We start from the raw sequence: 24716 nt of genomic DNA on the forward strand, positions 1-24716 counted from the left end.
AACTCCACTCAACTCAATAACTCAACTATACTCGACTCGACTCGACTCTACGCGACTACACTCCACTTGACTCTTCTCGACTACACTGATACTCAACTCAACTGGAGCTACCTATTTATCAAAAATGTAATGGAATTGCCTTTGATCTCTGATGCCTTTGATCTTGGATGCCTTTGATGTCACATGACATCACAAGACGCATGATGTCATTGTGATGTCATTGTGATGTCATCATGATGTCATCAAAGGCACCACCATCACATAGTAAAATCACTAGATTTTGTGTGTTTGTTTATTGATCAAGATTATAAGGCCCCATCAATGCCATCAATGCCCATCACATATTTAGATTTTCCTGTGCTTTCACTCGTCTCCCATTGGACAGTCATCGCCGCACCCCTTTAATGGACCACTGTCTGTCTCATTATGTAAACCTGGTGACATCACTGTATAGAATGCTGAATGCTGACACTGTATGGAATGCTTTTTATTTAAAGAGAACTTAGAACTCGGTCTCTTGGTTCACTCTGACTAGCTTTTGTTTTTTATAGACACATTTAGGTGTGTTTTGAGTTCAGATAAGGAGGTGTGTTTTCGAGGTGTGACGATCCAAACATTTCCAAATGTCAATGTCAGTCCAAAAGTCAAAATGTATTGAACAAAGATCGATGGAATAATTTCCAACATGAACATCATGTTTTTATCTAACGGAATATTCCTCTTCAGTCCATATTAGTCCACATTTAGCCTGTAAAAATATTTTCTCTGCACTCACTGAGCTGTTTGATCTCCGACATGCTTGAGTTACACCTGCATTAACAAGGCGGTCTAACAGATTTGTAATGCAGAATATTTATTAAAGAAAGCTGAAATTGTAAATTCAGATGTATTACTGTATTGAAGTTGACTTCCAGTGGACTTATTCGTATTTGTTTACATGTTATAGATTTTCAGGACGTGACAATGTGGAGATGGCGGACATGCTTATATGCTAGAGCCAACCTATCAAGCTGTACTATGTTAAGAGTTTCCTACTACTTCAGATGTAGTTTGGTTTCATTTGTGTCTAAAGAATTTGTACATGTCTCAAATAACCTTTATGGTCACTTCCCCTCAGTGGTGGACTGTGTATTGTCCACCTAGCCTTTCAATGCCCTCCAGCTTTATTCAAAACACCTCTTAATGCGATTGTTTACAACACCGCTGTAGAAACCCACTGACCTTCCCTTTCCCTTTTTTTTGATAGCCAGCAAATATCATATTTTTAAACATGTTTCTGAACAGAGCCAAATCTGCTTTCCTTTATTTTGTCCAGCTTATTCCATTGTGTCACACCACAGTTCAGCCAACTTCTCCTTATGGCCTGTCCTCAGGACCTTGTGATTAGGTCAGCCATCTTGCTCCCTGCCTTCCCCTCAGCCTCCTCTGCCAGCCTGTCTGCATCTCTGGCCAGACCCTCAGATACCTCTTGTAGGCGTCTCCTTTTCCCCCTTAGCTCCTGAAGTTGGTCCTCTGCTCCCTTCCTCTTAAGAGCGTGGGTTTCTTCCTCTCTCTTCTTTCTCTCTGTGTTAAGATGTACTGATATCTGGCCCTGGCTGCTGCTACACTTGCCAGTAGTCCTTCAGTGAGAGGAACCTGGGTATTGGGTTGGGAAAAGAGAACCAGACAGAATCAACATAGTTGGCCTCTTGAGTTTATCAACTCCTATGTCAACAGCATATTTCTAGTTCAGCCAGGGGTCATTCTTATCTGGGTAACAACTCCATGATGCATGATGCAATCGCACACCACAGTGTGACCACAGTGTCCTCTTGTATGCTGTCGAACTCCACCTCTTTGTTGACCGTTTGTTAACTGTAGCTTGGCCGTGGGAGAGGATGAGTAGCTTCCTGAGGACACTGCTCAAGAAGAGGTCCAGCCTCTTCTGCATGGCAGAAAAGGAGAGGAACGTCCTCACTTCGGGTCTCCAAGGACAAGAAACTGTCAAACTGTTGGAGAATGACATCCCTGATAACAAAACAGATAAAAAGAGAAAATAGAGAAAAACATTGATAAGTCATTGTGCTATTGGACATTCACTGGGCACTGCCAGCCAATCAGATTGATGACAAATTAATGTGTAGCCTACAATTTGCCTTTCTCATTCCTACCCGCAGACGTATCGGTTAGTTGTTTGTCCTGGAGAAACCTCTGAACCAGCCCTTTCTTGTGCTTCCTGCATCTTTCTGGGTCTCTGTACATTACTGAGGGATCCAGGCACATCATCTGCCTAACAGTCAAATAATTGAGAGGGCTCTTGTCCTGCACTCTCCTGATGATGCTACACAGTCCCTGCATGCACTCTCTCCTGAACTCTAGCACCCTGAGCTCTGCACCTTTGATGCACTGCAGAGAGGGGAATTAGACATGAATAGAACATGTCTACAACGACCTGGTTGCAGCCTAACCATATTTGTACAATTATCTCTTTAAAACATCACACTACCTTAAGGACTGACTCGGCACCTTGACCAATGCTGATGTCTTGTGGGCTGAGCCAGATGGTCTTGTCTGTGACATCCAGTTTGGTCAGCTGCAGGGCAGTGATGTTGCGGAGGACTTCACTCTTGATGAAGCGTCCGAGTAGACTCTGTTAACAGACAAACACAAAAATGCCCAGTGCAGCACATTAATCACTTACATCAAACTGTCTAATTATGATGCACATTTATCCATTATTTACACATACTTACCACAAACCCCATATTGTCAAAGACATATCAATTGAGCCTAATCAGTGGTTATTATAATGTGCAGTGTTGCCTATATAATATACAGTATATACTGTATACAGTAGTATATACAGCTGCAACAGTGTCCCATCCTATGGATGCTGAGAGAAAGACAGAGAGAGCGCGAGAGAAAAATACAGAGAGCAAAAGAAAGACAGGGAGAGAGACAAAGACGGACAGAGAGAGGACATTTCAACTTGGGGTCAGGGTTAGGACACAGTCACAGACCTATCCACGGCAGAAAGGCCTCCATGTTCAGGAGCAGTGATGGCCAGACCGCAAGGGCTCTCTCGACAACAGGTAGGTTTTCCACCCAACGATGGGCACAGAAGGACAGGGGGGAACACACTGGACTTTGTTACTGTGATGTAATCCTCTCTCCTGGCGGCACATTGTGAAACAATGTGCGCATTGCTGCAAGCAACTTGTCCAGCTGCCATGCAGTGAACCCACACTTGAATGCGTTGTGTAGCGTGTGCAGGCCATAGCTCCCCACACACAAACAAGCTGAACACCTGAGGGTTTCATTGCAAAACTTGATATTAGAAACAAAATTAATAAATTAAGGATATCGGCTCATAGTCGACTCAAACCTCTGGGTTTGGAGCAGTTTTTTAAAGTAAAGTTTTATTTACAGCAATCTTAAAAGACAGAGGCACATACTCTGTTAATTAATATACATTTATATGGTTTAATATTCAGGCGTTACTTCACAGAAAAGCATCCTTTATTCATTTAGTTGTGATGGGATCTAGGAGACAAGTCGATGGTTTAGATACTGTAATTACTGAAGTTAGCTCAGAGAAGTAGTCATAAATAGTTACCTGTGGTAACAGGTGTAACTGAACACAAGAGGGAGACACTTTTCAGTAAATATCCCAGCTCAAACGTAGTGAGAAGCATATTCAGTAGAATCAAACATGTTCACAGAGACTTGAACATTATTACAATTTCTATATCTTCACTATTGAGGGTTGTTGTTTAAACCGCACAATAGTTTGTCTGTTCATTTTGAATGGTGATAACATTTGCAATTTTAGATAAAATAAAGTCTTAAACACGTGAGAACTTATAATAATAAGATAATAATGACATTTATTTGCATAGCGCCTTTCCAGAACAAAGTCAGTAAGCTGCTTTATAGGTGAGAGTAGGAGGGTCAATACTATAGTGTGGAACAACTTGCTTCATCAGGGTCATCAAGACATGACGATGATGATTTGTTCTGGAAAAGCGCTATGGAAATAAATGTTATCTTATTATCATTACTGTGTTAGTAAAATGTGCTAATAATCAAATCTGTTCCATTAATCCACACTGTGATACACAAAGAATTCGCCCAGACTTTATTGTATCTCAGATCTCAGATTTTGTCACTGTCCGTAGTAAAGATGTGTTCATTTCAGCTGAATCGTTCCACAATTTAACTCAGTAATTTTTGGTAGGTAAAAGGTAAAAGACCATGTTTGAACAAATTTCACCCTTAACACTTAAACCCTCCTCAAACCGTCTGGACACCTTCGTGGCAAAAAAGGTAATAAAATGTGCCAATAATCAAATCTGTTCCATTAATCCACACTGTGATACACAAATAATTCTCCCGTTTCGGTTCAGACTTTATTGTATCTCAGATTACAAATTTTATCACTATGTAAAATAAATGGACTTTGGAAAGCTATTACTATTGTGTAATTTAAACAAGTGCCCTCAGTAATGACGATGTGTTCATTTCAGCTGATTCTGCAAAGTCCCTGTTGCATCTGAAATCAAGTTCTGCAGAAAACATAATCAGTTACAGTTTTTTATTTCTTTAGAAAGCTACTCATTAAACTGGCACCTTCCCAACAGCTGTAGACACTGTAATAATGTTCAGTTATTGATAATGAAGTCAATAGTTTGAGTTTTTTCTTGGTGTCTCTGTGAACGTGTTTGATTTAAGATTGGAATATATTGTATCCTACTGAATATATTATACATTAAAGTATATGATATGATATATGTGGGCTGAATATTTACTGGAAAGTGACTAATTCTTGTGTTCCCCTACACCTGTTACACATACACCTACAGCCCTCATATAACTGGCAATACACACGTCCTTTATGAGTTTTCAGATAAAGATACAACAGACACTAAAGGTGTTTTATGGAGAGAATGTGTAGCATTTAATAGCTAAAGAGAAAGACCAGATCAGAAAGATCAGAGCTAAAATAGATTAAACATATAATGAGATAGGAGGTAAGTCTAACGCATCACTGTATACTTTCTGTATGTAGCCCTGCCATACTATACTATCATTATTATACTATTATTATACTTTTTTTGGCGTACACTCATGAAGGAATGTTGAGGTAAGACATCAGCTACTGTGCACTCCTCCCAACAACGTTTCTTCTCGATCCTTTCAGGAGAAACAGGAATGTTTTACCTGGTTAATCCGACTTTAACATTGTAGCAGCAGCAAAATAACCTGTTTAAAATAGTCACTTATTTCTCTGTGAACGTGTTTGATTTCAGATTGAATATATTGTACACTATTTATACTGTGACTAACTCTTGTGTTCTGCTGCACCTGTTACACCTACTGCCCGACCTCATATAACTGACTATACACACATCCTATATGAGTTTCCAGATAAAAGAAAAGATACAACAAACACTAAAGGTGTTAGTACACACAGCAGGTAGACTTGCTTCACAACTATCTGGAGAGGAGGATTTGAAAGCTAAATACTATAGCTATATACTATTTTTTGGCGTGCACTCCTCCCAACAACGCTTCTTCTCCATCCGTTCAGGAGAAACTGACAACAAGAATGTGTTACCTGGTTGGTTTAATTAGACTTCAACAATATAAATGAGTGAAAATAACCTGCTTAAAATGTTATTAAGTAACAACTCACCAAGAAGAAGTGGATTAAACGACAGCACACCTACGCCTCTACAATATTCCACACTGTCCTCAGAATCATTTGCTACTGTCCATCAATATTAATGTATAGGTTTGACTGTATGCAGAAGAATTAATTTTATTTATTGATGTCCCTACTGTTCTGGAAAGGTGCCATACTTATAAAGCTTATTATTATATTATTCTTGTTACTGTGGACTACTACTATAAAATAACTGATAACACGTTCTGATTATCAGGTTCTTTGTGATCAGGAACCAAAAAGTGTTTCCTGGTGAACATAGTTTGCTTAAAATCAAGAAAAAATAAAAGAAACTGAATCATATTGTGCAACAGAAAATGAGATCCACTAAAGTTGTATGTGTTTATTCTATTGCTTTAAAACTGCTGATCTGTACTGTGTCCTTCTTTAATCAGACATCCAGACTCATTATTGTTTAAGTTCTCACATTGGCTGCAAGAAATCTGACTTTACAACCGACAATAAATGAAAATAACCACAACAGCACAATGAATCAAATGACAAATTCTTTATTAATACATTTGTACAAATATTAGACTGGAAATGAAACACTGCCTGTACCATTACTGGAAATTAATATTGTGTTTAATTCTTTCAGGATAACAACATCATTGAGGCAGTGGCCTGGAGACAGTGATCAGTACCAGGCTGTGATCACATTAGAAAGGTAACAGAGGATCTTCTTTGGTGTGACCTTCTTCTAAACCAGAGACTGATTTCTGTCCTCCATGACACGGAAGAGCTTCAAACACTATCACATGAAGGTGACTGGATGGTCCAGAATTAACCTGCAGAGAAAACAGAAGAAAGTCAACACGAGTCTTGAGTAGCTGAACAATGAAGATCAGGATTCAGTTTAATAACTCCAACAATAACATCAGTCTGAGCCTTTCTTTTTTCTTCAAGTGCACGATGAATAATCAGACTTTAAATAAGTGTAAATTACCTTGATGAGATAGTTAGTTCCTGCCACGACTTGGCTCCTGTAGTGAAGGGCTCTGAATATCCCATACTTCTTCTTTGTCTGTTCCTCCACTTGGCCTTTCACCTGTTTATGAACAGATAAAATATGATGTAAATCCAGACAGAAAATTCAGAGCAGAGAGTTCTGAATGAAGGATGTGAGATGTGAATGTGAACTGAAGCTCACCTCATCACAGATCCTCTGAATCTCCTCAGTGGCTGGTCTAGGCTCAGTGAATCCTCCACAAATAAAGTCAGTCATTCTGATGAAGCTCTTTGAAGTGGACAGAGAAGTCAACTGTCGTCTGTTGTGTGTCTCAAATGGTTATAGTCTAGTGGTTATCCATCATATTTATACAGTGTTACTACCTGGCTCAGACTGGAGGGTGGATCCAAGACATGACGGGTGGAGCTACATCGTTGTGTTGCTCAACCTTCATTAATGTTTCTCCAGATTCCAACTTAAAATTTTATGGTTTAGTTTCATATTAACAGCATAATGAGTCATGAGGCAAGTAAGTTAATAAAACAAATGATGTGTTGTATTTCACACAAGTTTCCATGGTTGCTTCCACAGCCATCGACTGAGACACAGACAGTATTGGAAATATATGTATTATATTAAACTGTGCAGAGATCCAAATGTTAATGTTGTTTCAGTATAAACACCCAGAAACCTTTCTTAATCTCCATCCAGCAGGAAGAGGGGAGAAAGTTCTGTCTTCACATGACATGTCATAAGGTTGTGTCCACTTCCCACTTCCCCACTCCCTTTTATTATGTTACTGTTATTGTGTTATCATGTTACAATTCCTCATTAATCAGTGTCAGTCAGAAAGAATGAATGCTGTTTATTGAAAGGTGTTATTCACTTAATCTGTGACCAGTGATTTGAATTCTTGCATCTCTTGAGCAGCTTTCCAAAGCTTTTTCCAAAAAAAAAAAAAAAAAATCTGCATAACTTCAGTTCATAAGTGTTTGAAAGAAGTGGGCGTAAGAGGAGTCTATTAGATCAGACTGCACATCTGGAACTTTGTATAAAAAAACATTGTTGTCCTGTCAAAATGTCCGTCCGTGCCTACATTTGTGTATTTATTTCAGGCTTTACCACTTTTCATTCCTGGGGCCTTCGTTCCAAAATTTAACTCAGTAATCTTTGGTAGGTAAAAGGTAAAAGACCATGTTTGAACAAATTTCACCCTTAACACTTAAACCCTCCTCAAACCGTCTGGACACCTTCGTGGCAAAAAAGGTAATAAAATGTGCCAATAATCAAATCTGTTCCATTAATCCACACTGTGATACACAAATAATTCTCCCGTTTCGGTTCAGACTTTATTGTATCTCAGATTACAAATTTTATCACTATGTAAAACAAATGGACTTTGGAAAGCTATTACTATTGTGTAATTTAAACAAGTGCCCTCAGTAATGACGATGTGTTCATTTCAGCTGATTCTGCAAAGTCCCTGTTGCATCAGAAATCAAGTTCCGCAGAAAACATAATCAGTTACAATTTTTTATATTTCTTTAGAAAGCTACTCATTAAACTGGCACCTTCCCAACATCTGTAGACACTGTAATAATGTTCAGTTATTGATAATGAAGTCAATAGTTTGAGGTTTTTTGGTGTCTCTGTGAACGTGTTTGATTTCAGATTGAATATATTGTATACTACTGAATATATTATACATTAAAGTATATGATATGATATATGTGGGCTGAATATTTACTGGAAAGTGACTAATTCTTGTGTTCCCCTACACCTGTTACACATACACCTACAGCCCTCATATAACTGGCAATACACACGTCCTTTATGAGTTTTCAGATAAAGATACAACAGACACTAAAGGTGTTTTATGGAGAGAATGTGTAGCATTTAATAGCTAAAGAGAAAGACCAGATCAGAAAGATCAGAGCTAAAATAGATTAAACTCATTATGAGATAGGAAGTAAGTCTAACGCATCACTGTATACTTTCTGTATGTAGCCATGCCATACTATACTATCATTATTATACTACTATTATACTATTTTTTGGCGTACACTCATGAAGGAATGTTGAGGTAAGACATCAGCTACTGTGCACTCCTCCCAACAACGTTTCTTCTCGATCCTTTCAGAAGAAACAGGAATGTTTTACCTGGTTAATCCGACTTTAACATTATAAAGCAGCAAAATAACCTGTTTTAAATATTCATGGTTTCACTGTGACGTCACACCGTCTCAATGGCGCCATCTTTAGGACCGTCAGATACCGGAAGTACGCTGTCAATATGCCGTCTATCTGCTGTGCGGTCGGCTGCGATAGAGCGAAGACTAAAAATACAGGATTTAACGTTTTACAATATCCCCCAAAACAATGAAAGAAGACAGAGGTGCGTCGCTGCCATTAAAAGGCCATTTAGGACCTAGCGCCACCAGCCGATCGCGGAGAAAAATGGCCAGTCAAACGGGAAATGCGCATCTTTCACCTTTCGAAAAACAACGCTATCTAAATAAAATTGTTATTTTGGGTTTCGATCCCTACTTAATTGCCTTTGAAATGCTAAATCCCCTTCAATCTGCCTTAAATTTGCCAAATTTGTCCTTTGCTGACATATACATTTATCTAATTCATAATACATCCCCCTACACCGGCGAGTATTGAAAAAAAGAGACCATTCCTTATGGGAAATAATGTCTTTTCCTTAAAAAAATCATATAAAATAGAGTGTGCATACAATGGCTGTAAAAAAAAATGTGTGTGTCGTTGGTACTACATAGGAGAACTATTCTACATTGGTTTGGAGTCACTAGGTCACATTGCTTGGGAGGTATTGAAATAAAAAGACACCGTTCCTTATTTTGAATAATCTGTCCATAATATCCGAATATTCAATATCAAACCAACTTCACCTCGGTTACAAGAACACCGAAGCCTACCTGTACCTGTATCACCTGGAGGACCAAAAAATGTTTTTGATCATGGGAAAGGTAAGTTATGTATTTATTTACTACTTTACGAGCTTTCTGGCCGATTAAAACTACCACGAACGTTACATTTGCTAGCTTGTTTTTGGCTAACTAACTAGTAATTCAATCTAAATTAAACACAACGAAGTAATCTTAATTATCTGAAACAATACTGAAGCGTTGATTTATTCTGTGACTAATATTGCGATTGTTACCTGAGATGAAGTGCTCAGCACAGAGTCTGGAGTGTTCTGTGGGAGTCCAGTGATCCCTTTTAATGGCAGCGACCCACCCCTGTCTTCTTAAATAGTTTTAGGGGATATTTTAAAACGTTAAATCTTGTATTTTTAGCCTTTTTTTAGCTCTATCGCAGCCGACCGCACAGCAGATAGACGGTATATTGACAGCGTACTTCCGGTATCTGACGGTCCTAAAGATGGCGCCGTTGAGACGGTGTGACGTCACCGAAGTGACAGTTGAACATGGAGATTAGCAGCATTCGTTTGAACTACAGGCTTTAATAGCGTCTAAATTGTAAAATTATTTTTTTTAAAAATGCGCAGAGCTGTTAGAAGAAAGGACTGGAACCCAGGCACAGAAACGTGGTGTTGTGGTTCACATTTAGTGTCAGGTAATATCAATTAATGCTGTATTTTGTGATGAAGTCTTACCCGAGTTTTGGAGGGCTGTCAGATGAGTTTGTCCATGTTGTTCTTTTGGGGTAGTTACAGCCGACTGTACTATTTCAACAATAAATAACAATAAAACAACAAACTGAATATTTGCATTCACTCCTCGTCATCCTTTTAACGTCCGGTCAGACGCTACAGTATTATATGACTAACGTTAAAGCTCTTAGCATTAGCATCTTTTATTTAGCTACATTTGTCATAAAAGAAATGAACTGAAACTAAGGCTAATCCACTTTTCCAAATCCATACTAGTTCTTCTGGATCATTGTCGAGTTCAATTGTCCTTAATTTGATCTAATAATACATATTTTCCTCGGTCTCGTGTTTTTACGGACACACTACGGAAGTGACGCAAATGCCCTCTTTACCCTCATAAAATGTACTACCCTCTGAAGCTTTAGTGGCAAAAATGTACACGCAAAAAGAAACAGGCCCCATAGACTTCCATTCAACCACATTTTTTTAATCTGACTGTCATCACAGTATAAAACCATGTATTCTGTAATGTTAGCATTTCATTTAGAATAAAGGTAATGATAATTATAAGCTTATTTCTCTGTTAATTCATCTTTTATATATTTTTAGACATAGTTATCTTCGTTTGGTTGTTCAAGTTTTCTCTGAGATCAGGTTCAGTTGTATGTGATTATTCTGTTGCATTAAAACTGCTGATCTGTACTGTGTCCTTCTGGCATTTAATAGTTAACTTAAAATTAGTGCATTTCACTCTTTACTTATAATTCAAAAATGAGAAATTTGTCAGACACTAAATTAAGCTCTGATTATGTAGAATATGTCACCTAAATGAATCTTTGTTAAGTTGTCACATTAGCAGCAAGAAATCTGACAATAAATTAAAATGACAACCATAACAACACGAATAATCAAATGACAAATTCTTTATTAATATATTTGTCAATAGACTGGAAATTAATATTGTGTTTAATTATTTCAGGATAACAACATCATCGAGGCAGTGGCCTGGAGACAGTGATCAGTAACAGAGGATGATCACATTACAGTGGTTTAAGATCATATTTACTGGTGTGTCCTTGTTGCACACCAGTCACTGATTTCTCTCCTCCATAACACGGCAGAGCTTCAAACACCATCACATGAAGATAAGTGAATCCTCCAGCATGAATCTGCAGAAAATAAAGAGGATATTATATTCATATGTTTAAAATCTCACATGGATTTTAAAATTAACTCAGTTTCTTAGAATTATCTGATAAATAATAAAACTTTAAATAAATATTTTAATGTAAATTACCTTAATGACATAGTTCATTCCTGCCACGACTTGGCTCCTGTAGTGAAGGGCTCTGAATATCCCATACTTCGTATTTGTTCTTTCCTCCACTTGGCCTTTCACCTGTTTATGAACAGATAAAATATGATGGAAATCCAGTCAGAAATTCAGAGCAGAGAGTTCTGAATGAAGGATGTGAGATGTGAATGTGAACTGAAGCTCACCTCATCACAGATCCTCTGAATCTCCTCAGTGGCTGGTTTGGTGTCTGACCATCCTCCACAAATAACGTCAGTCATTCTGATGAAACTCTTTGAAGTGGACAGAGAAGTCAACTGTTGTCTGTTGTGTGTCTCAAATGGTTATAGTCTAGTGGTTATCCATCATATTTATACAGTGTTACTACCTGGTTGAGACTGGAGGGTGGATCCAAGACATGACGGGTGGAGCTACATCGTTGTGTTGCTCAACCTTCATGAATGTTTCTCCAGATTCCAACTTAAAATTTTATGGTTTAGTTTCATATAAACAGTATAATGAGTCATGATGTAAGTAAGTTAATAAAACAAATTATCTACATGATCTCTTCACACTATGCAAAAAAAAGCGTTGAATAAGGTCAGCTGGACTTGTAGAATTTTCTTGAGGACGTTTCGCCACTCATCCGAGTAGCTTCTTCAGTTCTGAAGAACTGAAGAACTGAACTGAACTGAAGAACCAGAACTGAAGAAGCTACTCGGATGAGTGGCGAAACGTCTTCAAGACAATTCTACAAGTCCAGCTGACCTTATTCAATGCTTTTTTTGGATTACCATGACCTGGATGACTGAGAACCTTCACAGACATCTTCACACTATGCTATTTGTTAAATGTGCAGCCAAAGACCAAATCTGATCATCTTAGTCTTTTGTTACAGTTCTTGTATTAAACTAAACCAACTGTCTCTTGGCTTCAAAATAAACTTCATAGTCTAGTGATGAGAGTGGCATCTTATGTTTAATTGTGTTATTTAAACTGTGTAGAGATCCAAATATTAATGTTGTTATAATTATATAAAATGTATTTATTACTCAGCAGTGTGTAAACACCCAGAAACCTAGGTCGTAAAGTATAGGTCGTAAAGTTGCATTCACTTCCCACTTCTGTGGAAATATAGGTCCTTCCACTCCCTTAGTTTACAACATGTTACAATTATTCATTAATCAGTGACAGTCAGATGTTACATACAGTACTGTGCAAATGTTTTAGTCAGATGTGGAAAAAATGCTGTGAACTAAGAATAGACCTGTACATGTGTATTAAAGCCACAGGAATCTGAGGCCTTTCATGGTCAGATAAAGATGGTGTGATTGACTCAACATTTCTTAACAGTGCAACATTTTAAAAGGATACCATTGAACAGAAAATTTACAAAATATAAAATAATATAAATTAAAGCAATTTCAATTACCAGCCATAATAACCATATTTTTATATGTGATAAAATATATATATCCATGTATCAATGTACACACATATGTGGTCTAAGCATATATTGTAATATATTGGGAAGTACAACTGCTAAATCCCACATACGTAAATATGCACACAGAAAACAGAAAACATAGTAAAACATGAGACGACAACACCACTACAGCAGAACCAGGTTTTCTAATTAAAGGTTTAGTTTTATACCTCAATTCCTATTTTTTCCAGTTATGACAAAGGCACACTTTAAAGCTGCAGTAAGAAAAATTGTCTTCTCTTTCTAACAGTGAGAATAATTACATAAATAAAAGATAATTACACGGATTAATAACACAAAACCATCTGGAAGTCCTCCTCGAGGGTCTTGTTTAAGTAAAGTTGGATATCTTTATTAATACTACTTCCAATGGTTCCATCGCTCCATCTGCACACAAGACACTTGAGCTAAATGTTTTATTTAATATATATTTCAGGTAAACTGGACTGTACTTTTTTCTTTTTATTTATTTGCAAATGTTACTTCTACCTCATTTTTATTTCCTTTTATTTTATTCTTATGTCTATATCTTGTTCATATATGTATTTTTTTCTTATCACGTGACTCTTGGACATCACCTACATCCACGCTGTTCGTTACGCCAGCAAGTGACTATTTACACGCACCTGCGACACCGATTGCTTTTCCTCCCTCATGCCCAAAACAAGCACTACTACACCTTTGTCCCACGCCATCTCCCCCATGGGGGTAGATCATGCTACTACTCCACCTCGCCTTATTCCTACTCTTGTCACCAACAGACACTACAACCACAAGGCCTGAAGAGGTGTTATTTCTGATAACTTAATATTGCTTCAACCAATCAACTTATCTCTTCAAGCTCCAACTATAGTTGGCCTTCTAAATGTGAGGTCTCTATCAAACAAATCATTCATTTGTCAGGACATTATCGCTTCTAACAAAAATAGATATGTTTTTTTTTGTTTTTTTGTTTTGTTTTTTTCTGACAGAAACCTGGTTAAACTCAGATATCATTCTGAGGATTAGTGGAAGCCACCCCCTCCAGATTACTCTTACCTCCATCAGGGTTTCTGGTGGCGGTGGTGGTGTTGCTGTCATCTACAGCAAAAGTATAACTTGTTCTCCTGCCACTTTTGGCATTTTCTCCACATTTGAATTCCTTGGCTTTGTGTTAAACGGTAAAGCTCCTGTATTGTGTATAATTGTCTATAGGCCACCAAATCAGAGCAAAGCCTTCCTCAGTGAATTCTCTGATCTATTTTCAGTTGTCAAGTTATGATATGACAGAGTTTTAAATTTTAGGCGATTTTAACATTCACGTCTGCTGTCCTACAAATACGCCAGTGACTGATTTCATGTGTCTGATTCACTCTTTTAATTTAGTGCAATCTGTTACCTCCCCAAAACGCATGTTAAAAATCACACCCTGGACCTTTTATTGTCTTTTGGCCCCTCACTTAGCAACTTTGTCCTCCATGATATCTGTGTGTCTGACCACAAGGTTATTCTATTTGACATTGAGCTTCCCTTACCTACGCCAAAACTGCCTGTCCCAGTTTCCTCCCACATAGTGAATTCTAGTTTATCTAGCCTGTTCTCAAGTGCCTATGTTGCTGATCCCACAGCCTCTGTTATTGAATCCCACACACTATTTGCAGGGAGTGCCGGAAAGCAGGGCGTAAATGGACAAAAGACAAATTGCATATATGGTATGAGATATATAAATTACTTCTGATGTCATACCAATCCGCCATTAGACGCAAAAACAAAACACCTCTCAGATATCATCATCAAGAGCAATCATAACTATCATAAGAATTCTATTCAACACCACAATCTCCATTATGAACCCCCCTGCTGACTCCTCTATAAACTCCCAAATCATTTATGACCAGTTTAAAGGCTACGTTCTGAACAAAATTGATAGCATCAGGGCAAATATTTCACACACTACAAAAAATCTCATTGTTGGCCTCTGAGAAATCTCCCGTCTTTAACAACTTTGTCCCTATTTCATTGCCCCAGCTCAGACGCATAATTACAAGCATGAAGGCAACTAGCTGCGAACTCGATGTAATTCCAACTAAATTATTGAAGCAATCATATGAAGCAATCGGTCCTATCCTATTGACAATCTTTAACAGCTCTTTAGCCACAGGTGTTGTCCCGTCTTGTTTCAAACATGCCACAGTCCAGCCGCTCCTCAAGAAGCCTGGTCTTCACCCCAAATATTCCAAACAATTTTAGACCAATTTCTAAGCTTTCCTTTTTATCCAGAAATGTTAGAAAAAATGTTTTAATCAGATTCTGTCCTTCCTAAATCCGAATAATATATTTGAAAAATTCCAGTCAGAGTTCTGTGAACACCACAGCCCAGAGACCGCTCTTTTAAGAGTAACAAATTACCTCCTCTGTGCTGCGGATGACGGCAAATGCTCCATTTTAGTTCTTTTAGACCTAAGCGCAGCTTTTGACACCGTTGGCCACAAAATTCTCCTCCATCGCCTCCATCGCCTGTCATACTGGGTTGGCATCTTCGGTCCTGCCCTTAATTGGTTGTGCTCCTACGTCTCAAACAGACAATTCACTGTTTCCATTGGTAGCTCCTCCTCCAAAACCTGCAAATATTACATGTGGTTCTTCAGGGCTTAGTTTTAGGACCACTTCTCTTCAGTCTGTACGTGCTCCCGCTCGGGAAAATTATCAAAAGACACAACATCTGCTTCCGTTGCTACGCCGATGACACACAAATCTACCTCCCCCTCAATTCTCAAAGTCAGGATGACATCACCCAAATACAAAACTGTTTTGATGACATCAAAGACTGGTTGGCTCAGAACTTCCTACAGATAAATGAGGACAAGACAAGACAGAAGTCTTACTCTTTGGTCCTCCACATTATACTACTGCTACTGCCCAGAACCTCGACCACCTCTCCTCCTACATCACACCATATGCGAAGAACCTCGGTGTCTTATTTGACAATAATTTAAGTTTCAACAAGCAGGTAAATTCTGCTGAAATTCTTCAGCTCAGAACCATCTCTAAAATCAGGCACTTGCATCATTACACTGGCTCGCCGTTCATTTTAGGATACACCTCAAAATTATTCTGCTAGTTTATAAATCCCTCCGTGATTTGATGCAATGCTCTTTGCTCTTAAGGTGCTATATAAATTAAATAAATTTAAGCTTAATCTTGGATTGTTAAACCAAACAAAATGTGTATTTTCCTTCTGTAGGGAGTGCCTAAAATTTGTAAACAAACAAAAGTTGTAAGCGTTCAAAACAGCAAATCAGTTCCAATCAGTAAAATTCTCCAGTTGGAGAGGCTTTATTTTTTTGTACTTTGTACATACAGGTTTACAGAGAATACAAAGGATACAGATTATACAGGTTATTTGATACATGTGATTATTCTATTGCTTTAAAGCTACTCATGTGTACTGTGTCCTTCTTTAATCAGATATCGTTGATTAACTTAAAGTTAAAATAACACATAACACATAATTCAAATGTGAGAAATTTGTTAGAAATTAAATTCAGCTCTGATTATGTAGAATATGTCACCTAAATGAATGAATTAACATCCAGACTCATTATTGTTTGTTAAGTTCTCACACTATATATATATATTTCAATAGACTGGAAATTAATATTGTGTATAATTATTTCAGGATAACAACATCATTGAAGCAGTAGCCTGGAGACAGTGATCAGTAACAGAGGATGATCACATTCAAAATGGTTTAAGATGATCTTGACTGGTGTGTCCTTGTTGCACACCAGTCACTGATTTCTCTCCTCCATCACACGGCAGAGCTTCAAACACCATCACATGAAGATAAGTGAATCCTCCAGCATGAATCTGCAGAAAAGAAAGAGGATATTATATTCATATGTTTAAAATCTCACATGGATTTTAAAATGAACTCAGTTTCTCAGAATTATCTGATAAATAATAAAACTTTAAATAAACATTTTAATGTAAATTACCTTAATGACATAGTTTCTTCCTTTCACGACTTGGCTCCTGTATTGAAGGGCTCTGAATATTCCATACTTCGTACTTGTTCTTTCCTCCACTTGGCCTTTCACCTGTTTATGAACAGATAAAATATGATGTAAATCCAGTCAAAAATTCAGAGCAGAGAGTTCTGAATGAAGGATGTGAGATGTGAATGTGAACTGAAGCTCACCTCATCACAGATCCTCTGAATCTCCTCAGTGGCTGGTTCAGTCTCTGACCATCCTCCAAGAATAACCTCAGTCATTCTGATGAAGCTCTTTGAAGTGGACAGAGAAGTCAACTGTCGTCTGTTGTGTGTCTAGTGGTTATCCATCATATTTATACAGTGTTACTACCTGGTTCAGACTGGAGGGTGGATCCAAGACATGACGGGTGGAGGTACATCGTTGTGTTGCTCAGCCTTCGTGAATGTTTCTCCAGATTCCAACTTAAAATTTTATGGTTTAGTTTCATATTAACAGCATATTGAGTCATGAGGTAAGAAAGTTAATAAAACAAATTATCTACATGATCTCGTCACACTATGCAAAAAAAAAGCGTTGAATAAGGTCAGCTGGACTTGTAGAATTTTCTTGAAGACGTTTCGCCACTCATCCGAGTAGCTTCTTCAGTTCTGAAGAACTGAAGAACTGAACTGAACTGAAGAACCAGAACTGAAGAAGCTACTCGGGTGAGTGGCGAAACGTCTTCAAGAAAATTCTACAAGTCCAGCTGACCTTATTCAACGCTTTTTTTGGATTACCATGACCTGGATGACTGAGAACCTTCACAGACATCTTCACACTATGCTATTTGTTAAATGTGCAGCCAAAGACCAAATCTGATCATCTTAGTCTTTTGTTACAGTTCTTGTATTAAACTAAACCAACTGTCTCTTGGCTTCAAAATAAACTTCTTAGTCTAGTGATGAGAGTGGCATCTTATGTTTAATTGTGTTATTTAAACTGTGTAGAGATCCAAATATTAATGTTGTTATAATTATATAAAATTTATTTATTACTCAGCAGTGTGTAAACACCCAGAAACCTTTTTTAATCTCCATCCAGCATGAAGAGGGGAGAAAGTTGTATAGGTTATAAATAGGTATAGGTCGTAAAGTTGCGTTCACTTCCCACTTCTGTGGAACTATAGGTCCTTCTACTCCCTTAGTTTACAACATGTTACAATTATTCATTAATCAGTGACAGTCAGATGTTACGTACAGTAATGTGCAAATGTTTTAGTCAGATGTGGAAAAAATGCTGTGAAGTAAGAATACTTGAGGTAAAGAGCTGGACAAGTGTATTAAAGCCACAGGAATCTGAGGCCTTTCATGGTCAGATAAAGATGGTGTGATTGACTCAACATTTCTTAACAGTGCAACATTTTTAAAGGTGGTAAACACCCAGAAAACTTTCTTAATATCCATCCAGCAGGAAGAGGGGAGAAAGTTGTATAGGTCAAGACATGTTGTAAGGTTGGGTTAACTTCGCACTTCTTTGGAAATAAAGCGAGACAGCGAACGCCTGCAGTCCGCCAATAGAAAATGTAAAGCAATGTTGCACTTATCATGAAGTTTCAGCGACGTTCTGCTGACTTGTTAGGAACTCCTGTGGGTTAAAAGGTCTCATAAGCAAATACAGACAGCATATACGAAAGAAGTAAAAATAATTGTAATGTAATGTCATTTTCCATTAGCCACATCGGCTAAGTGCCTCAGCTCCTGCCTCCCATTGCTGCACCATTTCAATTCATATTACCGGGCTGACTGTGAAAAGCAAGGCATGTGCATCAATAAATAAATAAATAAATAGACAAATACCATTCACCAGTGTGTTCGTTAATTCTTGCTGTCAATTTAAGCTATTTATTCATATATTCATATATATATATATATTATAATATAGAGTCAGTTAACCTTGGCTAGTTCAGTAGTTTCAAACCATTATAACAGTTTCAACAAAATGAATATGACTGGTTGGCTACAGGAGTCGTGGTTTAGGCTTAACTCTAACATCCATCATCGGTGGACGGGTCGGTCCTGACCCCTGGCCACTCAGGCCAAGAAAGTCCTTCCTACCTGTTCCTCCCTGACATAGGCCGCATATTTCTCTCTCACCCTCATCGTCCTCTGCCTGACACTTGCAGCTGTGTAACTCCCCCCTTTGCAACTCTTATCACCTCAGAACGGCTCCTTATTGTTGTCTATTTTGTCTCTCAGACTCCTTAAATGCTTCCTCCCTGCTCTGTCCTAGTCAGCTGATTGCTACTTTCTCATTGTATGAATGTCATGTTAATATTCACACTCCAGACAAAAATCAAATAAGTAATCTTAACACATTTATGGCATATGTCTGTATTTATTTATTAATTTTTAATTGTGGCAGAGTTTGTCCTCCATACTAGACTAGAAAATCTGATGCTGTCTTGAGGGCAAAGGGTGGTGACACCAAATATTGATTCGGTTTAGATTTCTCTTCTGTTCCTTTAATTGCATTTTGTCAACTGATGAAAAAAACAATTAACACGAGAGATCTGAGGACCCCTCCACTGATTGCTGCTAGTCAGAGAGCAGTGGACGGGTTGGTTACGTCCATGCGGGGACAAGTTTTCCTCTGCTAGACAGAGACCAGTGGATCAGGAGGACGCCTACAAACAGGTCAGGGCTAGAATTCGTAGCGTCATCTCGATTGTCACCAGTACCACCTGACACCTAGAGGGATGGCCGGGGATCGATTCCTCGCATCGTCCGTTCTGCGGCGGAGATCTCCTCATCTGCTACCTGTTAGCAAAATATGAGTAATAATAAAAAGCCAAATAAAAATATAAGAACACATTGCAAGTCAAAGCAATGGTAAGAAGGAGTGCAGGAGCTCCTTTCATGGACAGAGTGGTGTTGATCTATTTGCATGTGCAAGAAGGGGAATAAAACATATATAAAAACACTAATATGAAAGACTAGCTTTTATATTTTTTGAGGGTTGAGAGAGAAGTGTCACTGTCATAACTGTACACACATTCTTCCTACACACATAATATCTGACTGTCACTGATTAATGAATAATTGTGTTTTAAGGAGTGGAAGTCCCAAAGAAGTATGCAGTGAACACAACCTTACAACATGTCTGACTCACAGTACTATCTCCCCTTTTCATGTTTAATGGAGAATAAGAACGTTCTGTCATGCGTTGTCTGGGTGAATAGTTCATTTATTATCATTGTTGTGTTGGATGTGGCATTTAATCCACTTCCTAAGCATATATATAAGCATAAATATATTTTATGCATTCATTCTGAAAGTAGGAAATTTCTTGCCAAGAAGAAACAGTCCCTGATGTCTTTGCCCCACAACATTCCTCCATGAGTGTAAGACAGACAAACACAAAAAATTAAAATAAAACAATACATCTTTCTTTATTGTCACTGCACAAAACCAGCACAATGAGATCTTGGTCTGTAGCTCCTCATCAACGTTAAATATACTGTAAAAACATTATGTAACAGATAATAAAATGCACAAATAGCGTCTAAAGGAAATGCAGTACAATCAAATAGAATGTGCATGATTGCAGCTGTGCAAAAGAACTATTGTGCACATTTATTCAGTAGTAACTGTGCAAAGTTAATCTCCAAGATATAGTGAAGAAATAATCTTTGTGTTTAGCTGTTGTTCAGCAGAAGAGAAATCAATATTTGGTGTGACCATCCTTTGCCTTCAACAGCATCGGTTCTTCTAGCTACTTGCACACAGTTTTTGAAGGAACTTGGCTGGTAGGTTGTTCCACACATCTGGGAGAACTAACCACAAATTTTCTGTGGATGCAGGCTTCCTCAGATCCTCCGTTCTCTTCATATAACCCCAGACACACTCCATGATGATGAGATCAGGGCTCTGTGGGGGCAATGCCATCACTTCCCGGACTTGTTCTTGTTCTTCTTTACTCTGAAGATAGTTTTTAATGACCTTGGCTGTATGTTTGGGCTCTTTGTCCTGATGCAGAATAACTCTGGGGCCAATCATCCTCCTCCCTGGTGGTACTTCATGATGGATAAGTATCTGCCTGTATATCTCAGCACTGAGGACACCATTAATCCTGACTCCATTTGCAGAAATGCAGCCCCAAACTTTCGAGGAGCCTCCACCATGCTTCACTGTTGCCTGCAGACACTCATTATTGCAGCTCTCTCCAGCCCTTCAGTGAACAAACTGCTACAGACAAGTATTTCTGATTTTGAGTCATCAGTCCAGAGCACCTGCTGCCATTTTTCTGTCCCTATATTATTGTGCATAGCTGAGTCTCTTGGCCTTGTTTCCATGTCAGAGGGATGGATTTTTGGCTGCAACTTTTCAATGAAGGCTGCTTCTGGCCAGACTTCTCCAGACAGTAGATGGGTGAACCTGGGTCAGTTCTGAGCTGACGGCTCTGCTGGACATTTTCAGATTTTGAAGGGAAATAAGCTTGTTGTGTTTTTAATCTGCTGCACTAAGTTCCAATTATTTTTCATTATTTTTATATATTTATATTATTTATTCTTAGTTTACATAATTTTTTTCCACACTAACTAAAACTTAGCTCCATCCACCTTGGGTGGCACTGGATCCACCCTCCAGTCTAACCACTTGACTTCAGAACTCTCTGCTCTGATTTTCTCTCTGGATTTACATCATATTTTATCGGTTCATAAACAGGTGAGAGGCCAAGTGGGGGGAACTACAAATATGATAATTGGGTTATTCAGAACCCTTCGATACAGGAGACAAGTCGTGGCAGGACTGAACTATGCCATCAAGGTAATTTACATTAAAATATTTATTTAAAGTTTGATTATTCATCATGCACTTGAAGAAAAAAGAAAGGCCCGGAGGTGTTATAGACTGATGTTGTTAAACTATTTATTTAAAGTCTTATTATTCATCACAACATTCTGAGAAACTGAGTTAATTTTAAACAGATGAATATAATATCCTCTTTCCAGACAAGATGATCTTGAACCACTGTAATGTGATCACAGACTGATCACTGTCTCCAGGCTGCTGCTTCAATGATGTTGTTATCCTGAAAGAATTAAACTCATTAATATTAACTTCCAGTAATGATATAGGTAGTGATTCATCTCCCGCCTATTGACAAATATATTAATAAATAATTTGTCATTTGATTCTTTGTGGGGTTTTTTGTTTTGTTTTGTTTTATTAAAGGCCATTTGTAAAGTCAGATTTCTAGTATAGTATAGTATAGTATAGTATAGTATAGTATAGTATAGTATAGTATAGTATAAATAACATGGCTACATACAGAAAGTATACAGTCATGCATTAGACTTTTTTTCCTATCTCATGATGACTTTACTCTATTTTTGCTCTGGTCTTTCTGATATCCAAGATATAGTAAAGGAGCAGTGTTTCTCATTAGCTATTAAATATTAAATGTTCTCCAGATGGTTGTGTAACACTATCTATCTGCTGTGTGTTGTTGAGCCGTTCACAAACCCATGAAGGATGAGCAATGTGGATCCAATGGGTGGCACTGGATCCACCCTCCAGTCTGAACCAGGCAGTAACACTGTATAAATATGATTGATAACCACTAGACTATAACCATTTGAGACACACAACAGACGACAGTTGACTTCTCTGTCCACTTCAAAGAGCTTCATCAGAATGACTGACTTTGGTCATGAAGGATGGTCAGAGACTGAACCAGTCACTAAGGAGATTCAGAGGATCTGTGATGAGGTGAGCTTCAGTTCACATTCACATCTCACATCCTTCGTTCAGAACTCTCTGCTCTGAATTTACATCATATTTTATCTGTTCATGCACAGGTGAAATTCCAAGTGGAGGAAAGAACAATGAAGAAGTATGATATATTCAGAGCCCTTGAATACAAGAGTCAAGTCGTGGAAGGAACTTACTATCTCATCAAGGTAATTCACATTAAAATATGTATTTAAAGATTTATCAATTATCAGATCATTCTTAAAATTATAAAAATAATTTTAAAATCCATGTGAGATGTTAAACAGATCATCAGTTATGATATTTTCTTCGTTCTTCTCTGCAGATTCATGCTGGAGGATTCGATTATCTTCATGTGATGGTGTTTGAAGCTCAGCAGTGTAATGGAGGAGAGAAATCAGTGACTGGTGTGCAACAAGGACACACCAGACAAGATCATCTTAAACCATTTTGAATGTGATCACAGACTGATCACTGTCTCCAGGCTGATGCCTCATAGCAACATGTAACTATTTACTTATCCTGAAAGAATTAAGCTCATTAATATGAAATTACAGTTATGATACAGACAGTGTTTAATTTCCAGTCTGTTGACAGATATAAATAAAAAAATATCATTTGATTCATTGTATTGTCTTTTTCATTGAAGTCTCTCTGAACCACAGTATAAATTTGATAAACTCATAAGACTACAAAGCAATGTAAGTTTTGTATAGGATGTTCATTCGAATGTGCAATTTATATAGTTAAATAGCAGAGACACAACTATATTTGGGCCTATTTGTTACAAAACTGTTAACATTTAATAACTGGAACTTTTCTAGCACAAAGAGGTTGTTACATGAGCGTATGTTCAAAGCTGCCAAGTCAGGACGGTCTGTCTGCTGTAGAGCACTAAGCACCACAAGTTATCAGTTTTGCTTTTTAATCCTTATGCCCTCCTTGGGCATTTTGGTACATTTTCTTTTCATTTGGTGGCCATTTTGGCTGTGTTTTATACTTGTGGCTTGAATTTCTGCAGGAACTCTTCTCTTTAGCCAAATCTTTTGAAATCTGGTGTCTTTTATTCTCACATCATTTATATTCTCGTGATGCGTATCTGTGGCAAAAATGTAAATATGCAGAAAAATGTCATAAAATCCTCATACATCAATACTTTTCTCTATGAGGATTTTATGTCACTTTCTTTGTGCATGTACATTTTTTTTGCCATGAAGGTGTCCAGACGGTTTGAGGAGGGCTTAAGGGTTAAGGGTGAAATTTGTTCAAACATGGTCTTTTACCTTTTACCTACCAAAGATTACTGAGTTAAACTGTGGAACGAAGGCACCAGGAATGAAAAGCGGTAAAGCCTGAAATAAATACACAAATGTAGGCACGGACATTTTGACAGGACAACAATATTTTTTTTATACAAAGTTCCAGATGTGCAGTCTTTTTTTTTGTTTTTGTTTTTTTTTTTGTGGAAAAAGCTTTGGAAAGCTGCTCAAGAGATGCAAGAATTCAAATCACTGATCACAGATTAGGTGAATGTGACCAAGTCCAGTGAATACAATGAGGAACAGTTATCAAAAGTATCAGCAGAGGCTGCAATTGCTGGACAATTGACACAAGCAAACTTTACAGGTAAGAAGAGCCGTAGTCGGGCAGTCAAGGAATAATAATATTTATTTGCAAAAATGAAATAAATGAAAAGAGGACCTAAAAATAAACAGAAACAGATGTGTATACTTAGAAAACACATCAGTTAGAATCAATACATTTTCAGAGCCATCAGCAGCGGGTTCCAGGCATGTAAAGTCCATGGCTAAAATCTGATTTGGCCTGGACGCCAGGAGGTGGCCCATGGTTGTCTTAGGTTTGGGGTGAACTGCTTTGGCCAGTGCACATCGTTCACATTGTTGGCAGTGGTT

At 37.9% G+C, this 24716-nt stretch overlaps 3 protein-coding genes across 3 annotated transcripts; all 3 read right to left on the reverse strand.

Moving 5' to 3' along the window:
• Window positions 1-6197: 6197 nt before the first annotated feature.
• On the reverse strand, window positions 6198-7017 carry LOC124996040 (cystatin-A5-like). The gene is made up of 3 exons (XM_047568854.1): window positions 6855-7017; window positions 6651-6752; window positions 6198-6492 (listed from the first exon to the last, which is right to left on the reverse strand). Exons 1-3 carry the CDS (start codon window positions 6927-6929, stop codon window positions 6364-6366), a joined length of 306 nt encoding a protein of 101 aa, XP_047424810.1. The 5' UTR covers window positions 6930-7017; the 3' UTR covers window positions 6198-6363.
• Window positions 7018-11196: 4179 nt separating this feature from the next.
• Window positions 11197-11899, reverse strand: LOC124996041 (cystatin-A-like). Its single transcript, XM_047568855.1, has 3 exons — window positions 11794-11899; window positions 11591-11692; window positions 11197-11462 (listed from the first exon to the last, which is right to left on the reverse strand). The coding sequence occupies exons 1-3, from the start codon at window positions 11866-11868 to the stop codon at window positions 11334-11336; spliced, it is 306 nt and encodes a 101-aa protein (XP_047424811.1). The 5' UTR covers window positions 11869-11899; the 3' UTR covers window positions 11197-11333.
• Window positions 11900-16390: 4491 nt separating this feature from the next.
• LOC124996042 (cystatin-A-like) lies at window positions 16391-17378 on the reverse strand. Its single transcript, XM_047568857.1, has 3 exons — window positions 17254-17378; window positions 17051-17152; window positions 16391-16922 (listed from the first exon to the last, which is right to left on the reverse strand). The coding sequence occupies exons 1-3, from the start codon at window positions 17326-17328 to the stop codon at window positions 16794-16796; spliced, it is 306 nt and encodes a 101-aa protein (XP_047424813.1). The 5' UTR covers window positions 17329-17378; the 3' UTR covers window positions 16391-16793.
• Between the last annotated feature and the right edge of the window lie 7338 nt (window positions 17379-24716).

The sequence above is a fragment of the Mugil cephalus genome, chromosome 18, assembly GCF_022458985.1.
Source record: "Mugil cephalus isolate CIBA_MC_2020 chromosome 18, CIBA_Mcephalus_1.1, whole genome shotgun sequence".
NCBI lineage: Eukaryota > Metazoa > Chordata > Actinopteri > Mugiliformes > Mugilidae > Mugil > Mugil cephalus.